This window comes from Misgurnus anguillicaudatus, chromosome 14 (assembly GCF_027580225.2).
Source record: "Misgurnus anguillicaudatus chromosome 14, ASM2758022v2, whole genome shotgun sequence".
Classification (NCBI taxonomy): domain Eukaryota; kingdom Metazoa; phylum Chordata; class Actinopteri; order Cypriniformes; family Cobitidae; genus Misgurnus; species Misgurnus anguillicaudatus.
In genome coordinates this window covers 7,502,381-7,525,137 of record NC_073350.2, presented here as the reverse complement: position 1 = coordinate 7,525,137, position 22,757 = coordinate 7,502,381, and the positions used below count along the sequence as shown (strand labels likewise).

The 22,757-nt window shown below is 37.6% G+C and overlaps 1 protein-coding gene across 1 annotated transcript in view; it reads right to left on the bottom strand.

The window, feature by feature from the left end:
* The window catches only part of col2a1b (collagen, type II, alpha 1b), a 58,881-nt gene that overhangs the window by 15,175 nt on the left and 20,949 nt on the right, over window positions 1–22,757 (bottom strand). The window contains exons 16-40 of the mRNA XM_073875802.1: window positions 21,596–21,649; window positions 21,046–21,090; window positions 20,865–20,945; window positions 20,629–20,727; window positions 18,703–18,747; window positions 18,467–18,565; window positions 15,090–15,143; window positions 12,317–12,424; window positions 12,167–12,220; window positions 11,850–11,948; window positions 11,707–11,760; window positions 10,830–10,923; window positions 10,588–10,646; window positions 6,301–6,354; window positions 6,167–6,220; window positions 5,923–5,976; window positions 5,796–5,840; window positions 5,605–5,703; window positions 3,586–3,693; window positions 3,023–3,076; window positions 2,802–2,855; window positions 2,638–2,691; window positions 2,477–2,530; window positions 650–757; window positions 21–74 (exon numbers count right to left, since the gene is read on the bottom strand). Coding sequence (XP_073731903.1) covers window positions 21–74; window positions 650–757; window positions 2,477–2,530; window positions 2,638–2,691; window positions 2,802–2,855; window positions 3,023–3,076; window positions 3,586–3,693; window positions 5,605–5,703; window positions 5,796–5,840; window positions 5,923–5,976; window positions 6,167–6,220; window positions 6,301–6,354; window positions 10,588–10,646; window positions 10,830–10,923; window positions 11,707–11,760; window positions 11,850–11,948; window positions 12,167–12,220; window positions 12,317–12,424; window positions 15,090–15,143; window positions 18,467–18,565; window positions 18,703–18,747; window positions 20,629–20,727; window positions 20,865–20,945; window positions 21,046–21,090; window positions 21,596–21,649 — 1,737 coding nt within the window. The remainder of the gene's footprint in view (window positions 1–20; window positions 75–649; window positions 758–2,476; window positions 2,531–2,637; window positions 2,692–2,801; window positions 2,856–3,022; window positions 3,077–3,585; window positions 3,694–5,604; window positions 5,704–5,795; window positions 5,841–5,922; window positions 5,977–6,166; window positions 6,221–6,300; window positions 6,355–10,587; window positions 10,647–10,829; window positions 10,924–11,706; window positions 11,761–11,849; window positions 11,949–12,166; window positions 12,221–12,316; window positions 12,425–15,089; window positions 15,144–18,466; window positions 18,566–18,702; window positions 18,748–20,628; window positions 20,728–20,864; window positions 20,946–21,045; window positions 21,091–21,595; window positions 21,650–22,757) is intronic.

The following is a 22,757-nucleotide window of genomic DNA, read 5'->3' as shown; positions in this document are numbered from 1 at the left end:
CTTTATGTATTTGTACTTACAGGAGGTCCTTGAGCACCACGAGCCCCCTTTGGTCCAGACACACCAGTTGGTCCCTATAACCCAAAAATAAACACTATGAAGAAAGGCAATAGGGAGGGACACACTATCAAACAACAGCAGTGTCATGTTTTCAATAAAGAATGAAACTAGGGTTAAACCTTAAGTATAGTTCAGCTTTTACGTGTACGTGAGGGTCTGCATACAGTGAGCGTGATGCAAATTCGAGAATAGTTCATGCGTACCGTACGCACTCCTCTGGATTGTTTAATCTAGGATTACTGAAATCACTTAAATATCTCACTAACACTACACTACTGCTACATGTCCTGTATCATTGTGTGTAGTTCTGTATATACTGTACCATATTGTATCATGTACATATGAACTGTATATTGTATATAGTGGGTTACTGTGTTTAGTGTATTTTTGTTGTAACTTCTTAACTGCGCAGCTGCCAGGACTATGTAGACGATGTAGTATGTAGGCAAGCAGTGGTATTGCAATTTGTCACAATGTGCATGCGGCAAACAACTGTGTACGTGTAGAAGGTTGAATGAACTATGCTTTGCAAGGCTTTGCATTCAACTGTGCGTGTAAAATAAAAAGCTATACTACAAGCTTTACTTACCTGAGGACCTGGAGCTCCCGAGGGTCCCTGAGGGCCGGGAGCACCAGCGTCACCTTTCTGTCCCCCTTCACCCTGTTCTCCTTTAACACCAGGCTGTCCATCTGCACCCTAGCAAAGAAGACGACACCACTTTATCATTAAATACAACAGTCAAGTCAAGGTTTCTTAATAGTATAGTAAACTTCATTCATTCTAACTGAACACCTCTACAGACACATCTAAGAAGCTGTTCAGAACTGTACCATTCTTTATTGCACGGATGTTTAAATACTTAATTTGTCAGTAGGGCAAGTATTTGGTTTTCGTTTATGTCAAATATTGCTTAGAATTTTGAGTGATATGACAAAATATATTTATTTTTTCTTTGTTACACTGAAAAAACAAACTTTTTGGTGTAGTAATATTTATTAGATTAACTCTCATAATTTCTACATAATAATATTAACATTTATTGAGAACTAGATTTTCCTAAGTAAAATGATGATAAATACACAATTAATTCATGTAAAAAATGAACTGTGTGGGAATAGTAAGTCTTATTAGATATTTTCTTGTATTATTTAACTGTTTTATAGTCACTGCACATAGTCCTAAAATAATTAAGTAAATTTTAATCAAAAACTTTAGCTTATCTTAGTTCATTTTACTTAAAAATATTAAATCCATTACACTAAAAAAATCTAAGTAAAATGTACTTACATTTATTTGCACATGTTGTAAGGAATACCCACAATTCTTTGCGCCTGAATATTTTTCTTTTTTAAGCTTTATCACAGAATAAGAACTGATAAGAACTTTAACTACTTAAATATTTGTTAGCAAAATGTCATAAAGGTTTAAGCTCTTATATTATTGATGTTGTTTTGTTGTAAATAATAATTTTGTGAAGTCACCGTTCAGGTGATCAGTGTTTCTTTACATGAACCCTGTTCAGAACAGTGTATTGTAATTCTTTCCACAGTGCTGATAATGCATGTCAGAAACACAGTTTCTGTGTGTTTCTGTTCCGAATAAAGTTTATTCAATGACTGACTTGTTGTCAGTCATGAATTGTGTGTTATAATGCCATTTATAACACTTAAAAGAACTATGTCCATATTAATATGTTAAAGAAAATAACAAACAGAAAATACGATTTATTTAATATTATTAGGACAGCAATGCTTCAATTTAAAAAAAAACAACTAATAGACTTTACCTAAACGATTAAAATAAATCTAACTTCTAAATAAAATAATTAAGTAACATTTAATTAATTATTTAACATATGTTTTATCATGCAATTTTAAGTAAATTTTATTTGATTTTAGTAGGTAAGTTTTACTTCTAAAAAAGCAGTAAATTTTACTTAAAAAAAGTTCGTGCAAATTGTTACGAGGATTTTTTTAAGTAAATTTTACTAGTTGTTTTTTTCAGTGTACATTTTGCATTTACCGACCCAAGTGTCACATCAAATCTCCTGCTTATTTTGTTAATGTTTCTTATGTACCAATGGGTGTCTTTTTTGGTGGCACTGAAGTCAATTTAAAATAATAAAAATAGCCTGGCCAGTCTGGGTCCTTGGCACAGTAAGCTGCAAGCCTGTGTGTTAATCCATGCTTGTGTCTAGGTATTTATTATGTCTATAAGGTCAAGGATCTTGTCACGTGTGGACTTTTAAAATGGATTGCGTAGTACATGCAATAACAAACAAAAGCACATATTGCTCAGAAGGATTACTTTGAAAAGCAGATGTTTACATTAAGACAGTTTAAACGAGCGTTACTTTGCCCGACTACCAGATTAATAATTGTGTATATTATATGAGAATGAACTCGCTGTACTTACTGGTGGACCAGCAAAACCAGCGGGACCAGGAGGACCGGTTTCTCCTCTGTCACCCTGTCAAACAGATAAATACATTATGAACACTGTACTATTACATATGTAGTATAATATGTACTGATAATCAGGAGCCTCGTGTGATGATGTTGTTGTGAGATACTTACAGGAACTCCACGGGTACCGGCAGGTCCAGAGGGCCCCGCAGGTCCAGATTCTCCCTGACCAATGAAAGAGCAACAACAGACTAAATATTATGAGCTAAAGTGATTGATATAATAAAGCCAGTATTGTATGAGCAGATGATAAACAATAAAGTTTAGTTTAGTACCTTCTCACCGTTGGGTCCAGAAGGACCAGTAGGACCAAGTGGACCTGTTAAACCCTTTAAAGACACAAAACAGCTTCCTTAAATCCTCCTGTTTTACAGTTTTTCTGAAACTTACAGAAACTTACAGAAGAAGTCTGATTCTCTGAACAGATATTGTTTTAACAGCAGGATAAAACACAAAGTGAATATTTGTGGTTCTGATATTCTGTAAATCGTCTTACTCTTGCACCATCTTTACCAGGAGCGCCTTCAGGTCCTTTCTCACCAATGTCACCCTGTGAGACAAAGACAGACACATCTCATATATTGATATTTATAATGTCTTCATCTATAAAGACTTTTTAAAAATTTAATTTTTATAGAAAATAAACTTTCTATTCATCAATAATTACATGAATTTCATTGACAATATTATTTTTAATGGTCTATTGATTTTGTGTCAGGATTTATTGATCTATGGTTCCAATAGATACATCTCATACAATAACATCCCTGCTGGAAACACCACCATACCAGCAAGACCAGCATATGTTGTGTTTTGGTTCTGGTTTGCTAGTGAACACCAGCTAAACCAGCATCAGGACCAGCTAAACCAGCACCAAACCAGCACTAGCACCAGCATCCCATGCTGGTCATACCAGCAAGACCAGCATATGTTGTGTATTGGTGCTGGTATGCTGGTGACCACCAGCTAAACCAGCATAGACCAGCATAATAGCCATGCTGGTCCAGGCTGGTTTGATGCTATTTTTTCAGCAGGGATGTTTGATTGTTATGTACTTACTCTATCACCCTTTGGTCCTGAAATTCCAGGCGTTCCTCTCTCACCAGGCATTCCCTGCAAACCTGGAGGGCCCTGAGCGCCAGAAAGACCAGCAGGCCCAACACCACCCTATAGATGACAGGAATTACGAATGAATGAATGAATGAATGATGACAGCCCAGTTATTGCTCAAGGACAATTTCTGTTGTGATTGTTCAGTTAAAGGGACAGTTCACCAAAACTTGAAAATAAGCTCATGGTTAACTCACACTGAAGCTATCCGAGATACATATAACCATCATCTTTCAGACAAACATTTTAACCAAGTTACATTAGAAAATGTCCTGGCTCTTCAGAGCTTTAAAATGGTAGTTACTGTAACAGCAATGGAGATTTACAAGCCCAAAAAACTTCACAGAAGTAATCCACACAGCTCCAATGGGTTAATAAAGGCTTTCTGAGGGTAGTTGATGTGATTTTGTAAGAAAAATATCCATATTTAAAACAATATAAACTATAATAACTAGCTTCCGGCAAGGACTAAGGCGCATTCACAGAGCTTTTACATTATTATATTTTTTATTCAATGGCGTGTAGCACCAACATTAAGGTCCATTATTGCCACTAGGGATGGGTATTTTATTTTATTTTCTTACAGGATACTGGTGCCAAATTGATGCTTTTAAAGGTGGTGTGGTAAATTTTAGTTGTGAGATTGTGATATTGGAACCAGCTCACCCCTCCATTTCAAAACACATATGGTAGCCGCCACAGAAAAATAATACCGTCTTCTGAGACAACATAGTGACAAATGTCTCATTCTAAAGTAATAAACGCATAACAGTTCATTATCTAAGGTCTTTATACACAACTGATAAAATAGTTATGTATATATATTGCATTTGTGTCAATAGATCATCCTAAAAGTTACACAATACACGGTACTGGTGCCTAAAATGTATCTAAACGGTACTGGCGTCTAAACTGATACTTTGATAAAAGAGTCACTAAAGATTCAGATTTATATTTCTGTATGAGATTTTTGATGTGTCATACTATAGCTCAGGGAATTAAATGACATTTCAAACCATGTTCACCTCAATCTCTTCAACACTCCACTTAAGGTCAGTGAAATGATTTGTTGTTAAACATCTGTCAATGATTGGTTAAAGCCTACGCAACTGTCGCTCAGAAAAAAAAGTCGAATTTCAGTCAAAAGTGATCATGTCTATGTCATATTCCCTTCTAAGATCTGAACTCTTGATGTATAAACTCTAGAGAAAGTTGGCAATATATACACTTGAAGAATAGAGCAATAAAGCACAACATAATTTTTTCATTATTTGGAGTGACTGTTTTATGTGACATCCTCTTCTGGAAGTGACCTTCAGGGGTGCAAAAAATCCGTTTGGAATGACGTCTAAAAATTAACTTGACACTCATGACTGCCATATCCCATCTGAAAGGCCATTAGGGAAAAATATTTCAGTCGACCGTGCAGCTATTTAAGAGTCACCGAAATGAGGCACCCAAATCTGCATTCTGATTCGGTCCAGTACATAATGGTCACATAGGTACCCAACCCTAATCGCCACAGAACCCACTTGAACACGGTATGTAATGTAACGTAAAGTTGGTGCTACCTACCATTAAATGAAGAAGAAGAAGAATGTAGAAGCTCAGCCAACGTGCCATAGTCCTTATCGGATGCTACGTAGTTATTATAGTTTATAAAGTTTTAAATATAGATATATTTCTTACAAAATCGCATCAGAGAGGATGAATGCATTTGGGCGGAGGGTCAAAATCTCAAGCCCTGTTTATCACCATTTTAAAGCTTGGAACAGGCAGTGCATCTTCTAATATAACTTTGACTTTATTCCTCTGAAAGAAGATGGTCATGTGTGTCTTGGATGGCTTGAGGAGTAGTAAATCAAAGGATAATTTTCATTTTTCAGTGAACTATCCTTTTAATGCATGTTTGTAATTGCATTTATGCTTAATAAAAATTCATTTGGATAATTAGATTGATCTTCTGACCTTCGGCCCATCGGTTCCTGGTGTTCCTGGAAGACCACGCGGCCCCTGAAGGCCAGCTGGTCCTGCACCTCCTCTCTCTCCTGGGAAACCACGCTCACCCTGAGAGGAAAAAGAATGTATGTGGGGCTTTAACATACAGGGACAAAATTGATGTTCACAAACCTAACGGAGTATAAAGATCTGCGACTCACTCGAGGTCCTGTGGCTCCAGCGGCTCCAGCTTCTCCTGGAACACCCTGAATGAGCAAACACATAGTGTTCGTCACTGTACAAATCATTCATCTGAGTAAAGATGTTTTTCATCTTCTTTAAACCCACCTGGTCACCAGGTTTACCTCCTTCACCAGGGGGGCCAGGGGGTCCGGGCAGACCCTAAGAAAATCCAATAAGACATGTTCACATTTCCTGCACATCTGCATCAGTGGTTGTTTTAAAATCACAACGATTCATAAAAGAGAACAATTTATCTACAGTACGAGACAAAGATTCAGGAATTGCTGTAATTGTGACTGTATTATTAAGAATATGCTGGGGTTTAATAGAAAATAACATAGCAACTCACCTGGAAACCTGAAGGACCGGGCTGACCCTGTTCACCTCTTTCACCTGCAACACCCTGAAATCATGAATCAAAGCTCCTTTAACCCCAATGTGTTAATGCAGGCAAATATCGCAAGTTCACTGAAAAACACTTACAGCTGGTCCTGGAGGTCCCGCCGCACCGGTCTCACCGTCTTTACCAGGCAGACCCTACAGAGGGTAATACATTTGATTCATTCTACAATAGCTCTGAATGGATTCTTAAGTCAAGATTTCTACCCATCCAAATCACTTTATCAGTTATGTCGAAATCTCCATCACTGGTTTACAACAATACATTTCCCTGGATGAGTGAATGTTTAAACCAGGAGTACAAATGTGAAGATTCATGCTTCAAAGAATAGAGGTTTTTTAAGCTTTTAAGTGTCTCTACACTTCATTAAGACTTTGACATATCCCTACAAAAAGACAGGTAAAATCATGTCTTCCTGCCTGTATATGCATCTTTCCATCAAATACAAACACATTTAATAAGATCAGTAGGTCCTACATATATCAGTGTCACCCTGCGCAATAAAAACTAAAAACCTTCAGATAGGAGGTTGCAGAAAACGAATTAAGCTTAACCAGAAGCAGAGGTCAGCTACAAGAGCTCTGAATAACTTAAACATCACAAAATATTTAAGAGTTTCACCCTTAAACTTTAAGACATGAAACCTACCCTGAACTATAAAGTTAATGTTCTGCAGCGTCAGAAGAGTAAAAGTTGGAATAACAGGCACATCTTAACCAGTAAACAAAGATGATTAGCACACACAACAAGCATGTTGCTGATCTCTGAATGCATGTTTAACAACAAGCATGTTGCCCACAACAGAGATGAGTCTTAAACAAGAATTGTGTTACTGAGCCAGAGTAAATCTTACCACAAACATGTTACATATACCCAGATGAGCATATGTAAACAACTTAGTGAGCTGCACAGAACAAAGTAAAGCATATATGCCGGTTTAATGCTCAGGGTACCCTTATGGGGTGGTTTTATGACATGCAGGGTACTTTGTTGCTTGATGGATTTATTTCTTTGCATTTGTAAAAGTACAAAATGACTTATAAGTTAAATATGTACAGTTTAAAAACGTTTTGGAGCACCTGACCCCTTCCCAAACCTGATTCTCAACAATATAAAATATAAGAGGTAAATAAAAGTACATTTAAACTAATTTAGTGCATAAACTGACCAAAAATGGTATAAAAGTATTACAAACGCCATACGATAACAAATAAGTGGAACTGAATGATTTAATCGCTGAAAATGATCCTGTTCAGTCAGTGAATGCGTACAGTCATATTTTCTTCAAAAATACACCTGAACCAACATGACACAACCAGTCAAAAGACACACGCCAGCCAATGGCATTTCACAATCAATGCTGATGTGATGACACAATTGAAGTTGGTTTTTTTTTTTTTATAAAGCAAATTTAAAACAACCATGGTTAAGTGCTTTAAAAAATCACCTAGGTATATAATATTAAATTGTATAAACATTCATAAATCCATAAAAGCACAGGATCTGTATTTTTTAAACTTCTTATAATGCTCTCAAAAAGCTCCCAATTTAGCTTAAAAACTTCTATACAGTAGGAGTCTTTCTGTGCTGAAATTGTTTGTGTGATCACTTTGTTTATAGATGTTTGTATCAAACCCAAATCTCTGCTAAATCTGTTAATGAAGTGGCATTTCTGCGCTGTGTCAGAGATGTTAGCATGTCTCGAATAATAGATTGGTCACAAACATGATCCCTGCACGATCTAATGTGTTATGCAACACTTTTTGCCTCCCTCCTTACGTTTTGTCCAATTTCACTGTTAAGCCTCCTAAAAGTCCTTGTCCGTACTCCTAACAATAGACCTCTTTTTTTAAGAATTTTCTTAGAATTTTGTCACAAGGAGCAACTCTTTGCGCTAAGATTTACAAATAAGTTTTCAAAAGGCTTTTAAACTCAGACACTGTGGTCGCTGTTATGAAAGATAATGGCAATTTGTTTCATAGCTTAGGGCAAGCTACTGCAAAGACTCTGTCAGCCCTGCATCTCTGTCTAATTCTATAGGTACCCGTAGTAGATGATTATTTTGTGATCTAAGTAAGGCCGGATTATCCATTAACAGAATTGGGCGAGGGCAACAGGCAATAGGGGGCACCACCAAGGGCTCCAGACTGCAACCAAATTTAATTTTTGACACAGCGCAAACAGTTTTTTTTACAAGTAATCACGCATGTGCAAGGCACCTGTGACAAAAATACGAAAATGCACGATCGTGTTTTTACCGCTCATTTGCGTGACCCGTCATTGTCCCCATATGCGCTCAGTTAAATCTCCCGATGGATCTACACAACCTAGATAAAGTCAACACATTTCACGCAATTAAATTAGCCATTGCAGAGATGAGAGCGCAGAAGAACATCAAGCCTACATTAATACCAAACACATTATAGATGAGAGTAAAGGTCTTAGACATCAGATGCCCAGTTATAAGACGAGCAACGTGTAAAGGATACAAGTATGTATATTTCCCTGTCACTTATCTCATTACAATATGCTATCGGGATATAACTTATATTTTAAGGGGCGGTTTCCCGGACAGGGATTTGACTAGTCCTAGACTAAAACAAATGTAAGAGCTGTCCAAACTGAAAACAACTTGGACTGACATATCGTAAAATACATCAGTGCCCTTTGTTTTGCCTCAAAATGCAAACAAATAATGTTTTAGTAAGGCATGTTGGTTAAAACTAGTCATGTCCCATAATTAAACTAAGGTCTAGTCCTGGCTTAAGCTAATACCTGTCCGGGAAACCACCCCTATATGTATGTATCTTATGCCTAGAATTAGTCAAGGGGGTTGTGTATGATTTTTTGGTTCATAACTTTCTATTCTGAGAGTTTTATCAATTCTGCATAATGTCCTGTGCATAAAGTTATGTCTCTTTAGTATTTTTAAGTAATGCAGTTATTTTGGGAAAAATTAGAATAATTTAAGAGGGGGAGGTGGGAAATAATTTACTTTTCTTTACTAATTTTTTTTTACTACATTCTAAAGCATAGAATCATACTGTGTATTCATTATATATTGCATATTAAAATTTATTTAATGCCTAATTACATAAAAATTGTGTACTTTTACTTTATTGAGTAAAAGTACGAAAAAAAATTTACTTAAGTAAAAGTACAAAAAATTACTAGATGTTTAATGTACTTTAATATTAAATATAAACCAAAAACTTGAAATTATGAAATGTAGTGGAGTAAAAATTATGATAATATGTTTTGAAATGTTTGTTTTCCAAAGAAAAACACTAATAAAATATGAAAAATTGAAAATGTACTTTTATGTAGAAAGTAAAAATACTTAAGTACTATACAACTCTGGTGTGATGTGATCCCATTTTGCTCCTATCTGTAAGCAAACGGGCAGCTGAATTTTGGACAATTTGAAGTCTATTGCTGCATCCGAAACCACCTACTTCCATACTATATAGTAAGCGAAAAGCAGTAGGCAGGCGAGTAGTGTGTCCGAATACATAGTATTCCAACAGCATGCGAAAAGTACCCAGATGACCTATTACTTCTTGTTACATTTTGAAGTGCACATATGACGGACACTTCACTATTCCATTATGCCAAGAATTATCTAATGAAGAAGACTAGGCGTCGTCATGTAAAAGTGGCGTTGCGGCTGTATTCGCGCAGGTATGACATGACGTGATGACAATTAATGTCCCGTGATGTATCAACATGGCGGATGTAGTATGTCCGAATCGCATTCATACTACCAGGATTCATACTGTACAGTACCTACTGTTTTAAGGGTCAGTAAGTAGGTACTTCATCTCATTCAGTACCTACTGTACAGTATGCGCTTTCAGACGCAGCCTATGAGTAAATGAAACAGGCAGCCCATAATTAAGTGAGTTGGAATAATCAAGCCTTTTTAAATTTAAGCATAAATTGCAATCTTAAAATAAGTTGGGCTAGGTGAAAAAAATGTCTAACTAGAGTAATGTAAATATGTTATTCTGCTGGCTGTTTGTATTAAAAATCATACTCCAAATACATATGACAAAATGGTAAAGATTCACCTGTGAACCTTTCCACTCACTCAGTTTACATTTATTATCTTTCATGTCTTTGTTAACTTCAGATCTTATCCTACATGTTAACATGGTTTTGTACACTACACAGTTTTGTTAGCTTATTGACAAACTGGCCAACATTAAACACCTGATGACTCAGACTCATGATCCAAACATAACATCAGAGGCTTTTGGGTAGCACTTTACTTTACTTAACTGGAATATTTCATGGTAATATTATTTTTAAACCACATATTACAAGTAATTACTGTGCATAACAATGTAAATTGTGTTGATTTAACTTACACGTAAACCAGGAGCTCCAGCGAGTCCTTTCTCTCCAGCTTTCCCAGCCTCACCACTGCAGCAAGAGTGAATTGTCCATCATTTACGTCCACATATAAATATATTTACTAAGTATATGTTTTTGTGTTTTCATTCATAGTAAATGTTTCCAAAAGCAGAAAGAGAGCATTACTAATATGCACATTGACATGTCTCTAATAGACACACATACACATGTATCTAAACAGAATTGCATACACTGCCACCCTTGGGTCCGGGGAATCCCATCACTCCAGGCTGACCGCGAGCACCCTGAGGGCCCGGTGGTCCTGGACGGCCATCTTCACCAGGAGCTCCCTACATTCTCAACAAAAACACCAAAGATAAACAGTACACAACTATTAGTCAATATCCAAATTCGGTACACTATTAATTCAGCATTTGTTTAAATTGTACTTTCAGCATAACATTTCAAAATCCCTTTATGTTGACTTTCGTGTTTAAATTTGATTGTTTATGAAGCCTTTTGAAAATAAACATTTTGTATTATCAATTGATGCAAGTAGCTTTCAGAAGCTTTTAGGAAATAACACTTCTGTAGGCAAAGTTACCCGATGACCAGATAACAGGGGCGTAGTCACGAGGGGGCCTGGGTGGGCCTTGGCCCCCTTAGATTTCCAGTTGCTTAAAATAAAATAAGATAAGAAAATGTTGATTTCTTAGTCTGATTGATAGATTGACCAATCAAAATGCTGCACTGTAAAATGTAGCTGTTTTCAAACTTGATTGGATTAGCTTATGTCATGTGTTGTGCGTAACTTATGCTGTCATCTTCGCATGAGAGTTCATTAATATTCGGTGACATTGGCAGCTGGCGCGCAAAGGCGCGTTAAGCCGTTTTATTTATAGGTTTTAAGCTATTGCCCCCTCATTTTAAGATGGGACCCCCCAAAAATAAATTTCTAGCTACGCCCCTGCCAGATAATCCACTGATTTGTCTAATTTCATATCAGCGTTAGTATCACGATTACAATATGTTTTCAAATTGCTCTAGGTTTGCAGGTTTATTACAAATCTGATTTTATGAAAACACTTTCAGGCCTGTAAATTACACTGTGAATATTTGTATTATATACTCACAGATGGACCAGCTTTGCCCTGTGGACCAGCATCACCCGGACGCCCGGTCAGACCCTACACAAGCAGATATGTGAATATGACAAACAGTACACATGAGGAGAAACTGTCTGAATAGCTACACTTGAGACAGATGATTCATTTACTCTTGCACCGGGCAGACCGGGTTCTCCAGGCCTTCCCGGATCACCGCCGGCTCCCTTAGGCCCTGATGATCCCGGAGATCCACGCTCCCCCGGAGCGCCCTGCAGCACAACGACACACCAACATACTGACATTGAGTTCAAGCACATAATTGAATTGAACCTGATTATTGATTCACATCCACATTTTTTAAAGGAAACCCTGAACAAGCTAAAGTCTTGTCTGATGGAGCAGTCTGATCAAATAAACCACAATTAGGCTACACAGCTTTATGCATCCAGACAGAGCTGGGTAATGTCATCTTCTAAAACCATCTCACCTTTGGACCAGCCAGACCATCTTGTCCAGGAAAACCTCGGTTACCAGGTGCACCCTTTAGAAAACAAGATTTAGCATAAAACCCAATTGAACCAACAGTAATCATTTACACACAGGTGTTAAGTAGAGGAGGTGAACAACAATTTCTTACCCTTTCTCCAGGTGGTCCGATGGGTCCAAGTGCACCAGGCTCTCCTCTGGGTCCTCGCTTACCTTCCTCTCCCGAAGGGCCAGGGGCCCCTTGAGGTCCAGCATTACCCTAAACAACCATTAACAATTAATCAGCACCCCAAAAACAAAAGCCTTTAAAAATAGTCATTTTAATCTATAGCCATTAGAGGAGATATACCTAACATTTCCCAAACATATCGTCGCTGCCCGATGAAACTCACGTATGTCCATTTTGCCGATTTTTAGATTTTTCGACAGATTGAATGTCCAGGTTCATTTCCGTATACAGTATGCGTCACATACCTAAATGGCCAATGAAAACTTGTGAAATCATGTCATCTGATTTTCACGTATACCCATTTGGTGTCAAAGCTGTCAATCACACCGCATATCTTCCGCCTGTGAAGCATCTCGCCGGTCTCGTAAAGTTTCATCGAAGCTCAGCGTATGTAAACAATATCCGAATAAACATGACAATGACTTTCCTTCATCGAGGTAAACGTTTCCCTCGGACGCCAGACGAACATCTAGGAGTGACTTAATTACGGTAGGACTGTGCAAACAAAGTATCTGTCTAGCATTGGCGTTATTTACGCTGGGGATGTCCCCACCACTTTTTGAAAGCATTTGGTTAAAATGTTCTGAAAAATCAAGCGATGCTTAAGACTGGTTTTGTGGTCCAGGGTCACATATGTTGCGTTGTATGCTTATGCCGTGTTTTCTTGTACATGTGTAATGAAATTCATTGTAATCATTGACTAAAAGCGCTGCTGTTTTCTACGCTATGGTGCTTTGGCACTGTTCGGTTGAGCTGGTGTTGCAGGGACTGTTACATGTGTGCAGTATTTTCTTGTTGTTGACTAGCCTACGCAATGCCCATTTTTGATGCACCGTTATTCAATATTTTTTCTGTCCTGCAGTAATGTTTTTATCTGATCTTTTGTCCCACCCACTTTTCAACACAAACTGACGCCCCTGTTGTGTAGCATTACCATGTCAGTGTATTGATTCATTGTCCCTTCATAGTTTGCAAGAGACATTTAATAAATGTATAATTAATATTAAATAAAGTAAGCGTATTTAACTAAGACGTAGGCGATTTAATGAACTGAGCGTATTCATCTGTCAATACGAAACGCGACTTGGCCATTCTAATTAATGATCGGAAGAACGCGTATCGATCACAGTTACTGTAAAATATGCACGCATGTCCATTTAAACTCAATTTTGGTCAAATGCGGATTATATCATTACACTGGCAAGAATATGGTTACATGTAAATATGCCGTACCAAGTATGACAACGCTACATTCAACTGCTTTTGATATACAGTGTTTTTTTCACTTTCTGAAAAGTAACCGTTTTGGACATACGTGAGTTTCATCGGGCAGCGACGATATGGTACCTGTAGTGGTTAACATAATGAGTCCCACATAAACTTCATCAGCTCTCTCCGGATGTCTTTTCTTTACTAATCTTCTGCTAACTAAATTTACATTGTGTTTGTGTAAAAACCTTCTTTTCTCCCTTAAAATATTCCAATTTTCCTCCTCTTCGTTTTTTTTTTAACTGTATATTAATGTGTTATCTAATTAAAAGCCAGCGTTAAAATTCAGTTTTAGTTTAAAAGCATAAACTGTCATGATCCCGTCTTCTTGTCACAGGTTTTTAGCTTTTAAAGACAGGATCATGACAGGCCCACGTGTTTTGTGTGGAAGCACATGGCCTTGGTTTGTTTACTTCAGGCCATGTGCTTCCCTGTCTCGTCTTCTGACCCCGCCCCCCTTATCTCCTCATTAATCATAAAAAGGGTATGCATGTGACGTCACCTTCGGCAAAAATGACTGACTTTTTTACCTTAAAATAAAGTTTCAGGTGAACAATCAGGGTGAACGGCACATTCACATTTGCTTTGCAGCTCTTTATCGGCCAGTACCGCACAAAAGAAGTTTACAACCGCCGGGTCGCGGTCCTGTAGTTCGAGTAAAAACTACAAAAACTTGCTTAAGGCAGACCTACAATCCAATCAGAGCCAGCTATGCTGCAGTATTTACGACAGTGGTAATGGACAATTACGCTTCTAGCCTGTAGGGGGAGCAAAGAGCAAAAACTTTACCAGGGCTGTCCAAGTTCCCCTTACAAAAATTAACCACTATTTCACTACGGTAACCTGTGGTAACCACAAAATAACCATGGTTTTGACAACCATGGCTTTTAAAACCCACAGTTAAACCATGGTTAGTGTAGTGTAGTTTTGCTGAATACTACACGTTTACCACAATAAAACCATGGTTAATTTTCGTAAGGGTCGGTCCTGTAGGGCCGGTGTCCTGCAGAGCCTAGGCTCCAACCCTAATCAAATACACCTGAAGCAGCTAATTAAGGTTTTACTAAGTAGACTAGAAACTTTCAGGCAGATGTGTTAAGGCATGCTTGAGCTAAACTCCGCAGGACATGGCCCTCCAGGACCGGGCTTGGGCCCCCGTTATATACAATGGATGAATAGTATGCTAAGTTTAAATTATTTTATTGGAATTAAACTTTTTTTGCCAGCGGGGGCATTTGTTGTTCATCATGAGGTAGATGGCCTGAGTGTAGAAACTGATGCCTGGCTGTTCTTGTGTTCAGTGCTGTATAATAAATTAATGCTGTGTGTATACACTCATGTTTAATTATTTCAGTGTTTTATGTTTGAAAAAATTTACCCAAAAGTTCTTGAACACCATAAAATATTATGATTTTGGAAAACTTACAATCTCTCCTTTGGGACCAGCTTCACCCTTGAACCCTGCCAGGCCAGCATCACCCTAAAGAAGACAAACACAGCAAAACTCTTAGTCCTACACTAAGAATAAGTCAATATATCCAAAGTTTATTAAGAATCAAAGAACTATAAATAAGTAACTTTCAGCAAGTGAAAGCCTTCTTCCTGCCTTTAACCACAGAATCAGCCAATCAAAGTTACGATATCTTACTGTCTCTAAAATAATTTAGGTTGAGGTGATATGTAAGGAATAATTGACTCCGGGCCATTGAATTAGAAGAAAATGATGCACACCCAAGGTGGTAATGCGGCACGACGCATAGCCGTTACACCGCGGGTGTGCATTATTTTCAAATAAAGTAAATTATTCCTCTTATACCACGGTTACCACAAACATGGCTCTGGTGCCTATTTTTAAGACATTTGAAAAGTAAGGTGTGCGATTATCGAAAATAATGCATACCCATGGAACATTTCTCAACCAATCAGAATACAACATTCAACAGACCCATGGTATAACAAGTATTAACACTTATAATAGACGTTCCCAAACTGCAGTTTATTTTTCAATTGCAGAAATAAGAGTAAAATGATGTTATCTTTACAGTAAAATTCTGACTTAAATTTGACTTTAAAAGCGGCTTTATACTTGTGGTCCATGATGTTTCCTAACAAGAATAAATTATCATGATTATAAGTATCTTAATTACAAACAGATCAATACATAGTTATGCTGAAATATAGACCTTTTGCGAGTCGACGTCACAGTTTCGTCACGCGCGCAATGTGGTGGCAGAAAAACAGTGGAAATAAATGAGACACGAGTGAAACGAACAATATAACTCACTAGAAAATGTCTTGTTGTGCTGTTGAGCGTCAGAATAGCAATGCCAAAATAGATGACCTTCATTTTATAGTATACCGTCGTCGAAGACACCATTTGAAGATAAACATAGGTGTTTATGGTTGCAATAAGCCCTCAACCGGACAGACTGAAGTGATGAAATCATCTGAAAATCTTTTAATAATTTGAATAGAAAATCATTAGAGAAGATATCTGGTGTTCTGTCGAAGTCTGATCCCTCTATGTGTCTCTTATAGCGTTTTTATCACGTTACGTTTATAATTTATTTAGAAAGATTAAAGATTTGAATTAGTTCATAATATCAATAATATTACCATTTATTGAAGTTTTCATATTTTTTTCGTTTTCTATTACTTCTTTTTACCTTATATCTTAGCCTATGTCCTCTTCCTGTTTGTTCTAAAATATGATGTTTACTAATAAATATATAAACATAGCACACACACCCATGATGTAAAGTGTTAATAATATATAAACAGGCCTATAAAAAATTAATTTGTATGTAAACATAATAGTTTTAGAACAAACATGTAGGCTATAAATATATGGAAGAAATTGAAAACAGGAAATGATGAAATATTTAATAAATTATATTATACAGAATACATGATAGTATTGCTCTTATAAGTAAGCGATTCATACTGTAAAAATAATTGATTTACCAATAAAGAACAATACATATACATTACACGCATGCACACATATCAGTAGCCAAGCCATTTAACTGAATAAAAAAAGCTGACAATTATTCTTAGTTAATTGTAAATTGATGTAATATGCCTATGACTTGCGAATGTAATGCTCAGTTAATTTAAATAAACCAGGCTTGATGACGTATGGAGCCTGCATATGCGACCTGCATAGACTGAATCCTTCGGATTCAACAACAGCTACACACCGTGATGATCCCGCGATTTAATGCTTTGATTTGAGGCAGATTTGAAAGCCTGTTGAAGACCTATTTTCGAGGACATTAAAACACGTCGCCAAGGAAGCGAAACGGGGATTTAAAACGACAACGTGACAGGAAAAACAAGAAGACCAAAGTCAATATTGGAGTAATGTTAGTTTTCCAAGATGGGGCTTAAGGGACACTGAATTTGCCTACTTTATATCTTCTCCACAGGTAATTCAGCATATTCGTTTACATCTATATACAGTCTATGTTGTAAACTTGAAGTTTTATAGTTGCTTGGCTAACTATAGCATGGTTATGCATAACACTTGTTAGTGTAAACACGCATGTGGTTGAATGTGTAATCTGAGGTACTGAGATAAATGTTTTTCATCTTTTCTGACCTCTATCACAAACACACGGTGACAGCCCTATTTTTAGCCTTTCATTGATAAAACTAACTCCGCTGATCTGCGCGTCTTTTGTTTCATTTTACAAGCGTGTGAAAGTTGCGCAATCTTTTTTCACCAATATCAGAGAAAGCTCTTACATATACACGGACATGTAACATGTTTACTTAAAACATAAGCATTGGACTCTGACATAATATTAGTTTGCGTCCATTTAAACCCGTCATTACTCCCACTCATGTTTAAATGACAGGAGAGGGACTCGTCCACAGACCATCCCCTCACTAATCTGGAGAGAAGCGGTAGAAAATGGACAAAAAGAGACGGATTTAAACACCAGGTGTAAACGTGATGTGTCTCTCTCGTCCACTTGTAATCCGATCGACGAAAACACATCTTAATACCAACAGCCCCTAGGATATTTTTCCTCGCGTCGATGAAAAAGGAGTGTCTAAGCTACATTTATGGTTGCTTTTTGTATGTGATTTTAAGCGGACATATCATGAAAATCAGACTTTTTCCATGTTTAACATAAATCTGTGTGCTTTAACGGATTACAGGCAAAGGAGATTGCAAATCTTTCCTTTTTTTATTGCTTTTGCTTTGTAGCTACTGGAAGCCATGTTAACCTTGGCATGACACAGCCACCGTACGAGTTAAAACGCGTTCCGAATGGGGGGGCTAGAAAGTAATATTCAGTTGGTTGTCATATTGAATTTCACCGCTAGATGGGAGTAGATCCTACACAGTGGAGCTTTAACGATAAAACACTTCACACCCCTATTGCGGAGCTGTCACTTTCTGCCACCAGTTGGGCTCCGCCCACAAAAACGTCATCTCTGTTTGCAAACACGCAAAAGGTCTATACTAAATGAAAAGATGCTAGCCTGTTTTTGGAGTGGCTAATGTACATGTTCAATGTTAATTTGTATAAAAAGAGCTCTGAAACATTTTTTACATTATATTTTTGGAATCTGGAATTCAGTTTACCGGAGACACGATTGGATTGCAATACGTCTGAGCAGTGCCCACAAAGCTATCGTCTCTGGTTTCAGTAATATGTTCGACAGTATTTATGCCACTGAAAGCATATTATTTTTTATATACATCTTCATTAATGAGATGACACAACAGATAAGAAAACTGTAGCATTGATTAGCTTTAGAGGAACACCGGGAATAACTACTGATACTCACAGACTGTCCCTTTGGTCCAAGAGGACCTGTTGCACCCTGAGGTCCAGGAGGGCCACGAGGACCCGGAAAACCAGGAGCACCGGCAATACCAGAAGCCCCCTACAGTATAAAGAGAGTTTGGCTGTGTACATTTACTGTAGTGATATGCTCAGATAAACTGCAGTTATATAAAGGATAAATGCATTTACAGCAGACAACAATGTCTTGTAGCTATGAAGAGATATGCATGTACTTACAACTGATCCTTTGGCTCCAGGGATTCCATCTGTGCCAGGGTTACCCTACAGATTCAGAGACAAAAAACCGTCAGCAGCTCATTTTGACTGCATATGGCCCTTTACTCCACTTATAGTGCTAAAGGAAAGATTTGCGATTGCATTGAAGACATTTAAAGTGTGCGCACACTCGCTGGGCGAGAGCAGGGAGAAATGCATAATGAGCTCAGGATGTCTGAAAATCACTTTGAACAGAAACCATGTTCAAGCTAATGAAATTAAATCTGCATAAACAAGTTGACAGTAAAATTCATGTAAGTGTCTTGAGCAGTGTTTACTGCTCTTCATAAAACTGCTGTTAATAAATTTAAAGTGTTTGTCTAGGATTTTTGTGTTTATCTTTTCAGTTAATCTTATACACCATGCACAGCTATTCTGTTTCTGCCTTACTAAACTGCATGTTTTTTCTGCAGCTAAATATATGATATGACCTGTAGTGATATTTCAGGTATTTTGTGAAAAGTGGTTCTCAAACGACGCAGCTCGAGTTCCTCGAAAGGGAACGTCTCAGGTTACGTATGTAACCCTGGTTCCCTGAGAAGGGAACGAGACGCTGCGTCGCCATAGCAACGCCTGAAGGTACCCCACTCCAAAGCATTGCTATGGCGACGCAGCTCGAGTTCCTCGAAAGGGAACACGTTATTTTCCACATACTATACATTTTTGTAGCACCTCTAAGGGGGCGTGCACACCAAAGCTTTTACGCCCGCGACTGGCACGTTTTTAATTGTGTCTAATAGAAGCTCTGCGTTTTTCAAAAAAGCTAGAAGCTAGCGGGTTTTTCTGCCCTGAAAACCGGCACTTGTCGTTTTTTCCGCACTCGGCACTGAGCATCGAGAGTTAAAAGAGATTCATCTTTGGGTGAAAAGCTCCTGGTGTCCTCCAGGCATTTTCAGACGCGTTTAAAAGTTTTGGTGTGTACAATCCCTAAGTCACGCTCATCTGTAACAGGTTGTTTTGTGCAAAGATCATCGTTGTCAGAAAGCGCTGTGTGAATGGATGTGAACCGATTGGCCAGCTATCCAGTGCGTTGTGATTGGCCGAATTACGTAAACGGAAATGTGACATTAATTACCATGTTTTGAAAGATGACCTCCCGAAGCAATAGTGAGAGCCAGGAGATACTATAGTATATACTACCTTATCAATATGAGGCTGAATCTGTAAAGTTGGAATCGCTTCACTTTTTAGACAAAGCCTTTGTGTACATCCAGCCTTGTAACTCTCCAGTCTTTAGAAAGTAGCTAGTCCTTTCATAATGTGACATTTAAGCTGTACTGTTCTGAAACAGTGTTGTAAATAAAACCTAACCACTGGCTTCTTAATATTTCCTCAATCGGAAGGCCGAACAAAGTTGTTTGCCTTCCCAGGGGAAAACACAGCGTCTCCAAGACATGGTGGCAGCAACGATACTACAGCATGATTGAAAGTTACATTCTCTATCTTTGCGTGTGTAGATTAGGGCGGTGTTATTCAAATGTTCAAACCAGTATGACGTCTAACTGCATGGGTGTGTTAAATGAGCCATTTTAGGTAGGCGTGGATGAAACATATTAAATTATAAAATGTAACCCTGTTGGTTGGTGGCCTTATGTTTCATAAGTCTGATTACACTTTACGTATGGTAAATGAATATATTTCATAGCATTTCACAAAACTGGGGCCACCCTGCTACCATCTGACTCCCAGTTTGAGAACCACTGATTTAAAATACACTTATCACATGGTCATCTCAATACGTGCTTTGCTCAAGGGTACAGCGGTGCTGGTAATCCAATAAGTTACCTTTCACTTACCAGCCCTAATCCTTTACAGATACTAGATTTAACATTTTGTGCAGTTTACACTGATAGAATGACATGCGAAAAAACATATACGGCAACTCACAGAGGCTCCAGAAGGCCCTGGAGCTCCAGGGACACCAGACTCTCCACGAGGTCCTTGTGCACCCTCAGGTCCACGGGCACCGGTAGGACCTGCTTCACCCTTAAAAAATGAAACAGAAAATGAACATGATACTAATTATTCCTCTTTTGACGTGACTTTTTACATGACTACTGTATTTATTCTCAAGGACAACAACACTGCTCATTTCAGCAATCCTGATACAAGAAATGATACACTTTAAGAATGTAGTAGGGAATGTCACCCTTAGCCCCCGGAGATCCCGGGAAACCAGGAGCTCCAATTATACCAACAGGACCCTATGAAGACAATAAACAAATGTACACAATGCTTACAATCCTCAAGTACATCACTTTACATTAGACATTTATACAGAATAACTATAAGAACAGACGCTACCGGAGGACCAGCAGGACCAGGTAAGCCATCATTTCCACGAGCACCCTGTACAAAAACAGCAACAACATACACTTTAAATGCCAAAAACATCTTTACAAAAACGATAACATTATTCTTAATAATTCTACTCTTGTAGACGCTAATTTATTCAGGAAAATAAGGCAGGAAAGGCAGGAAAATAAAAGTGTTTAAGACTCAGGCAAGTTCAGCTTTTATCATTAAATGTTATTGGTTAGCATTCTAACATAAGTCTACCTCAATATCGCCATCTCTGTTTTTAAACATAAAACTACAAATTACTTCTTGGGCTTGGGCTGAAGTAAAATGACGCCAAACTGACATTTAATTTATCATTTATCATTAATCGTTTATTAAATATAATTGTAAGCTTACCACTGTAAATCGTGGTAAGGTTAGGAGATTGTTTAACTATTTGCTCTATAACTGAATTCCATTAATTTCTAACAAAAAAGTTATGAAATGCTGCTTTGCTATAACATTTATTAAACAGATAGACAGACAGACAGATAGATGTAAGTGTGATTCTTACAGCAGTTCCAGAAGGTCCCGGCCGTCCACGTTCACCAGGTAAACCACGAGGACCCTGAGCAAAAATACAAACACTAAATCACTTAGATACAAAGGCCATTTTCTCTAGCTTAATAGACAACAGTGTCCTTCATTTCATTCAGGTATCAGATATGTCTTAGATGTTTCTTCTTTAGACAAACGTAAATATTTGACATACAGTAAGAGCACAGGACATTCATATTCAGTTTGTTCATTTCATACAGAGTTCATATTGAGAGATGATCAAACTCTTACTGAGAAATGTTCGATCTTATACTGAGAAATGTTCAAGCTTTTACTAGAAAATGGTCAAGCTTATATTGAGAAATGTTCGAGCTCTTATTGAAAAATGTTCTAGCTAATATTGAGAAACGTTTGAGCTTACAATAAGAATTGTTCAAGCTCTGAAAAATTAAGAGTTTTGTTCCAAAACGTGATAAACGCCCTTTTTTATTAGTTACCACCAAAATCAATATTGTATCAGGTCAGCATTAAAAAGTAAATTCTTCATTTTACGCAAAATCTGATATCTGCTGTGTTATTCTGTCATCTTTTCTCCCTTTTTTCCCAAAACGCAATAAACGCCACTCCTCCTTCTCTGCAGAATGCCATAAATCTGCTCAACAAGTCCCAGTGCACCATTCCACACATGGTAAACAATAATGGTGGGACGTTGAATACACACAGAATCCTAGTTTTCCTAATATACTTTGTACTTCGTGATCAACAAACAAACAAACAAAAAAATATATATATTTTTGATGGCATTGATAAACCTGTGGTGGTTTTCTGAGCCGGGGAAAAAACGTAAGCTACTCGGGCGACGGAAAAACGACAGCTGTTCTCACACAACGACTTCTGTCATGCTAACACATTGACCCCAGAGGATCTTATGAACAACTTTTATTATTTTCCTCAAAGTCAACGAAAATCGAGCAGGGCCAAAACACTCCACAGCCGATCGCTGTCAAAAAAGCTCAGCGACGACGTCCCAAGATGACATCAACAATGACAGTGTTATCAATTTGACAAAGCAAGTGTTTTGATTAATGCCATTAATGTTTATTTTTAATCAGTGTATACCACTAGTCAACTAAATGAAAATAACATGGCAAAGATGAATGCACATTTATTTTGTTTGA